This window comes from Piliocolobus tephrosceles, chromosome 14 (genome assembly GCF_002776525.5).
Source record: "Piliocolobus tephrosceles isolate RC106 chromosome 14, ASM277652v3, whole genome shotgun sequence".
Classification (NCBI taxonomy): Eukaryota; Metazoa; Chordata; class Mammalia; order Primates; family Cercopithecidae; genus Piliocolobus; species Piliocolobus tephrosceles.
Window position 1 is genome coordinate 10,306,727 of NC_045447.1, and position 6,467 is coordinate 10,313,193.

At 53.2% G+C, this 6,467-nt stretch overlaps 1 protein-coding gene across 7 annotated transcripts in view; it reads left to right on the forward strand.

Moving 5' to 3' along the window:
• The window catches only part of CIZ1 (CDKN1A interacting zinc finger protein 1), a 25,768-nt gene extending 19,301 nt beyond the window's left edge, over positions 1–6,467 (forward strand). For all 7 annotated transcript variants that reach the window (XM_023217049.2, XM_023217053.2, XM_023217050.2 and 4 more), the window contains 6 exons: positions 1,774–1,861; positions 2,360–2,473; positions 2,678–2,824; positions 5,366–5,435; positions 5,650–5,771; positions 6,125–6,467. In XM_023217049.2, the coding sequence (XP_023072817.1) occupies positions 1,774–1,861; positions 2,360–2,473; positions 2,678–2,824; positions 5,366–5,435; positions 5,650–5,771; positions 6,125–6,334 (751 nt within the window). In that variant the 3' untranslated portion in view covers positions 6,335–6,467. The remainder of the gene's footprint in view (positions 1–1,773; positions 1,862–2,359; positions 2,474–2,677; positions 2,825–5,365; positions 5,436–5,649; positions 5,772–6,124) is intronic.

Consider the following 6,467-nt stretch of genomic DNA (forward strand, 5'->3'; position numbering starts at 1 on the left):
TTGTATTCTTAGTAGAGATTGGGTTTCACCATGTTGGTCAGGCTGGTCTTTTTTTTTTTTTTGAGACGAAGTCTCGCTCTGTCACGCAGGCTGGAGTGCAGTGGCGTGATCTCGGCTCATTGCAAGCTCCGCCTCCCGGGTTCACGCCATTCTCCTGCCTCAGCCTCCTAAGTAGCTGGGACTACAGGCGCCTGCCACCACGCCCGGCTAATTTTTTTTGTATTTTTAGTAGAGACAGGGTTTTACCGTGTTAGCCAGGATGGTCTCGATCTTCTGACCTCGTGATCCACCCGCCTCTGCCTCCCAAAGTGCTGGGATTACAGGCGTGAGCCATCATGCCTGGCCTTGGTCAGACTGGTCTTGATCTCTTGACCTTGTGATGTGCCTGCCTTGGCCTCCCAAAGTGCTGGGATTACAGGCATGAGCCACTGCACCCAACCCTATTTTATTTTTTGAGACTGGGTCTCTGTCACCCAGGCTGGAGGGCAATGGTGTGATCTTGGCTCACTAAAACCTTAACCTCCTGGGCTCAAGTAATTCTCACACCTCAACTTTCCAGGTAACTAGGACTAGAGGTGCACACCACCATGCCTCATTTTATTTTATATAGAGACAAGATCTCACTGTGTTGCCTAGGCTGGTCTTGGACTTCTGGGCTCAAGCGATCCTCCTGCCTCAGCCTCCCAAAGTGCTGGGATTATAGGCATGAGCCACTGTGCCTGGCCCGCTTTTTATTTATTTATTATTTATTTTGGAAACAATGTCTTGTGTTGCCCCAGCTAGATTGCAGTGGCACAGTCATGGTTCACCGCAGCCTTGACCTCCTGGGCTCAAGCAATCCTCCCACCTCAGCTTCTGAGTAGCTAGGACTATAGGCATGTGCCACCAAACTCAGCTAATGTTTTTTATGTTTCATAGAGATGGGGTCTTGCTATGTTGCTCAGGTTGGTCTCAAACTCCTGGGCGCAAGCAGTCCTCCTGCCTTGAGGACTGGGATTACAGGTGTGAGCCATTGTGCCTGGCCTCCCTTTTTGAAAGTGTATGGTTTTTATTTTTATGCCTGACTCTCTGGTAGTTCAGCTAGAATTCGTTTTCAAGTAAGGTGGAAGGTGGAAGCAGAAGGCTTTTCTTCTCCAAGTAGACAACAAATTGTTCTGACATAACTTGTTGTATAATCTATGCTTTTCAATACCAATTTATCAGAAGCTGAATTCTTTTTTTTTTGAGATGGGGGTCTCACTCTGTCACCCAGGTTGGAGTGCAGTGGCACTATCTTAGTTCACTGCAACTTCTGCCTCCCAAGCTCAAGCACTTGTCCCACCCCAGCCTCCTGAGTATCTGGGACCACAGGTGCATGAGCCACCATGCCTGGCTAATTTTTTGTATTTTTGCTAGAGAAGGGGTTTTGCCATGTTGCCCAGGCTGGCGAAGCTGAATTCTTACCAATGTTTGAACCTGGTTAGGCCTTTCCATTCTTTCCCATTGATACACTGTCAGGATGTACATCACACTACACAGTTTTATCTATTGTAGCTTGTGGTTTTCATTTTAAAGGTTGGCATCCCCAGTGCTTCATTCCCCTTCCCCCTAAAGTTTCCTGGGTTATTTCTGCTTAAGTGCTCATCCAGATGAACCTCAGAACCGTTGTGTTAAGCTTCCCTAAGAGATCCTGTGGGAATTGCTATTGGAATGGCATTACACTTATGGAGCACTCTCGGACAGCTGCTGTCTTTCTGGCTTCACATTATACTTGATTTGACTGTTGTCATTCAGGGAGCCTCCACCAAGGCGCTGGTGTAACACCTGCCAGCTCTACTACGTGGGGGACCTGATCCAACACCGCAGGACACAGGACCACAAGGTAGGAGGGCCTGCATGCTGCAGAGGCACCCACACTGCCGTCTCCAAGCGGAGGCCAGGCAACACAGAACCCCAGTAAGAAAGTAAATGTTCCTCTTTGCCCCTGCACCCGCATAACCCACAATGCAGTTCTGGATGAGTCCGTCTTGTTTCTTCTTCAGGCTTCAGGTTCCCCATCTGTCCAGTGTAGGCTAGGTACCATCTCACCCTGCCATTCAGCCATGGGGCTCACGGGTTGTTTGGGCAGCTGCCCTCTCTCTCGTCTTCTCTCTGTGTCTGTCCTGTCTCTGTGTTGCCATCTGCCATGGCATCTCTCAGCCACCCACACCACGAAGAGATGTGTTTGCCCACGTTCCAGTGCAGGGGTGGAGCACAGCCCAGCTTCTTACAGATATGGTGGGCCTGCCCAGGGCAGGTGAGCTCTTGCCGGGCCCTGCCTGGGTGCTAGTCAGGGGGCTTGCACCTGGGGACACTGCTTGGTCGGCCTGCCTTTTTCCAGATCGCCAAACAATCCTTGCGACCTTTCTGCACCGTTTGCAACCGCTACTTCAAAACCCCTCGCAAGTTTGTGGAGCACGTGAAGTCCCAGGGGCATAAGGACAAAGCCAAGGAGGTAACCCGAGCTCCCTCAGAGGACATGGGCCCAGAGAGGTACAGAGCCTTGGCCAGGGCCACACAGCAAGTTGAGGTTTTTCCCAACCCAAACTCACAGCAGGTCTGGAGGGATTGAGACTGTCAGGGGAGGGGTGGGGTGGGTAGGGCATGGCCCCTTGGCTGTTCAGAGCTGACCTGAGCCCCTTGCCTACTCCCTGGGCAGCTGAAGTCGCTTGAGAAGGAGATTGCTGGCCAAGATGAGGACCACTTCATTACCGTGGACGCTGTGGGTTGCTTTGAGGGTGATGAAGAGGAAGAGGATGATGAGGATGAAGAAGAGATCGAGGTTGAGGAGGAACTCTGCAAGCAGGTGCTCGGGGGAGGGTGTGGGAGGCGGGCTCGGTGCTGGATTCCCAGCCCAGAACAGACCTCATCCCACCTCCCGGAGGCCAGACACTGGGCTGGCATCTGTGGGCACTGATGCATGCCACAACTGATTATTACTGTCAACTGCCTTCTGCATGACTATGTAATTATGCATGATGACTAGAGAGTGGCAGTTAAAATATGCAAAGCCTGACTGAAATCTGGACGTGTGTGGAGGAAGGGAAAGGGAACAGCATCAGTAAAGGCACCAAGGTGGGAAACTATGTAGTGTGCAAGGAAAAGTCAGATGATAGTGATGATAATGGTGAGGCTGACAGCAGCAGACATCTTTTATTTAATTAATTAATTTATTTATTTATTTATTTTTGAGACAGAGTCTCACTCTGTTGCCTGGGCTAGAGTGCAATGGTGCAATCTCAGCTCACTGCAACCTCTGCCTCCCAGGTTCAGGCGATTCTCCTGCCTCAGCCTCCCGAGTACCTGGGATTACAGGTGCCTGTCACTACGCCCAGCTAATTATTTTTGTATTTTTAGTAGAGATGGGGTTTCACCATGTTGGCCAGGCTGGTCTTGAACTCCTGACCTTGTGATTCACCCGCCTCGGCCTCCCAAAGTGCTGGGATTACAGGCGTGAGCCACCGGCCCGGCCAGCAACAGACACCTTTTTGGGCACTTACTGTTTTCCAGGCGTGTGTACTAAGCACTATCCTGGCTGAATCTCATCAGATTGGATGGCACGAAGTGAAAACTTCAGAGTCCACGTTTCCAGTGCCGCAGCTACCCTGTCTCCCATCAATGAGGCGCTGGAGGAGCTTGGAATCTTTGCAGTTTTTATTTTTATTTTTATTTTTTGAGACGGAGTCTTGCTCTGTCGCCCAGGCTGGAGTGCAATGGTGTGATCTTGGCTCACTGCAACCTCCACCTCCTGGGTTCACGCAATTCTCATGCCTCAGCCTCCCAAGTAGCTGGGATCACAGGCACCTGCCACCATGCCTGGCTAATTTTTGTATTTTTAGTAGAGACAGGGTTTTACTATGTTGGCCAGGCTGGTCTCGAACTGCTGACCTCAGGTGATCCACCCACCTTGACCTCCCAAAGTGATGGGATTACAGGCATGAGCCACCGTGCCCAGCCAGATTCTTTGCAGTTTAGCACGTTTCCAGAGAGCGTCTTCTGGGTTAGGCCCTGGTGCTGGACACAGGGACCCATGAGGGCCAAGGCCTGGTCCTTGCCCTCACCGAGGCTGCCCCACTTACAGTCCAGGGGCCAGCTGGGGCTGCTTATAGGCTGTGGCAGTCACAGTGGGGTATGAAGGGGCTGGGGAGGAAGCGTTGTGGGGGTGGCCTGCAGTCCTAGGCAGGGTAATATGAGGCCCATCTTCCTTCCTCAGTAGCAACAGAATCTCAGGCAAGCCACTTGGCCTCTCTGAGCCTCAGTTGCCTCTGCTCAGAAATAACAATCTGGCCGGGCGCGGTGGCTCAAGCCTGTAATCCCAGCACTTTGGGAGGCCGAGACGGGTGGATCACGAGGTCAGGAGATCGAGACCATCCTGGCTAACACGGTGAAAGCCCGTCTCTACCTAAAAAATACAAAAATCTAGCTGGGCGAGGTGGCGGACGCCTGTAGTCCCAGCTACTCGGGAGGCTGAGGCAGGAGAATGGCGTAAACCCGGGAGGCGGAGCTTGCAGTGAGCTGAGATCCAGCCACTACACTCCAGCCTGGGCGACAGAGCAAGACTCCGTCTCAAAAAAAAAAAAAAAAAAAAAAAAGAAATAACAATCTGAACTTGGACAATAAGGGAAACCCAGGGCCCACAGCTTGGTCCTAGGAAGGGCTTAGCAAACGGGGGTGGTTGTCCTTCTTGGAAGCCACATTTGTTTGCCTGGTGAGTGGTGGAGGGCACTGCTAGACCTGCTAGGACTGACATGGCCAGAGTCAGATGACCTCATCTGGAAGGGGCTCACATCCAGCAGGTGAAATGCAGAGTCTTTGATCCCCTGAACCCACCCCCTAGGACCAAGGTCACTGCAGTATTGGATAGGACCTTAGGGAGCTAGCAGGGGGCTCATGGTTGAGTGTGAACTATGGCTTAGACCTACAGGGTTCCCTGTCCAGCTCCTCCGCAAACCAGCTGTGCAACCCTAGACAAGTGAGTTAATGTCCCTGGGCCTCAGTTTCTTCTTAGTAAAATGGGTGTAGCCATATAGGGTTGTTATGAGGATTCAATCAGATGACACATGATATCTTGGGCACACCTGGCATGGATTATGGCCCCTGTAGGAGCAGGAGGACTTCCTGGAGGAGGGGGCTAGTTGAACAGAGTCTATAAAGTATAGATTGGGAAGAGCACTCTGAGAGGCAGGATCACCATGTGCAAAGACTCAGAGAACGCCACCCACTACCTCCTGGAAATCGAGGGGATTCTGTGTGTCCAAGGGCATTGGGGGGGCTCCAGGCCCCTGACCTGTGTCTGGGCGGTGTCTAGGGGAAGCCAGATCCAAGGCTCATGCTTGCATGTTTTCAGGTGAGGTCCAGAGACATATCCAGAGAGGAGTGGAAGGGCTCGGAGACCTACAGCCCCAATACTGCATATGGTAAGGCCCCAGCCCCGAGCCCACCTGCAGGAGCTTCAGCCCTTGGGCCCAGCCTCCACGTGACCCCCCCAGATTCCGGCCATGGCATTCTGGCTGGGAAGCCTTCTCTTCTGCTCCTGCCTAGAGGGTCGGGGCGCACATGGGCCCCTAGAGAGGGAGGGACACCTCGCTGGTACAGGGATGCGAGTGCAGACCCTGCCACCCCGTCCTACAGGTGTGGACTTCCTGGTACCTGTGATGGGCTACGTCTGCCGCATCTGCCACAAGTTCTATCACAGCAACTCAGGGGCACAGCTCTCCCACTGCAAGTCCTTGGGCCACTTTGAGAACCTGCAGGTGAGCCGGACATCCTGCCCTGTCCTCCCCTGGCCACAGACTCAGTCGTATCCAAGCTGATCTGGGTGGCTAGTGGCCACCCCTTCTTGTGCTGGGCCTCAACCCCAAGACACCACCCCTGCACCAACAGGGAGAAAATTAGAGCTGGGGTGGGGTCGGGCTCTTATTGTTCAAGGGGATGCCGAGTGCGAGGCTGTTAGCTCCAGAGCCTTGGCCCAGAGAGGCTGAGTGCATCACGCAGGGTCACAGAGCACACTAATACTGTCTCAGCCAGAGCTGGGGAAGTAGCTGCTGGCCAGGAGCATACCATGTAGGGAGGAGACCCTGACCTTACCTGCACCTTCTGTATCCAGAAATACAAGGCGGCCAAGAACCCCAGCCCCACCACCCGACCTGTGAGCCGCCGGTGCGCAATCAACGCCCGGAACGCTTTGACAGCCCTGTTCACCTCCAGCGGCCGCCCACCCTCCCAGCCCAACACCCAGGACAAAACACCCAGCAAGGTGACGGCTCGACCCTCCCAACCCCCACTACCTCGGCGCTCAACCCGCCTTAAAACCTGATAGAGGGACCTCCCTGTCCTCCGGCCTGCCTGGGTCCAAATCTGCTAATGCTTTTTAGGAGTCTGCCTGGAAACTTTGACATGGTTCGTGTTTTTACTCAAAATCCAATAAAACAAGGTAGTTTGGCTGTGCA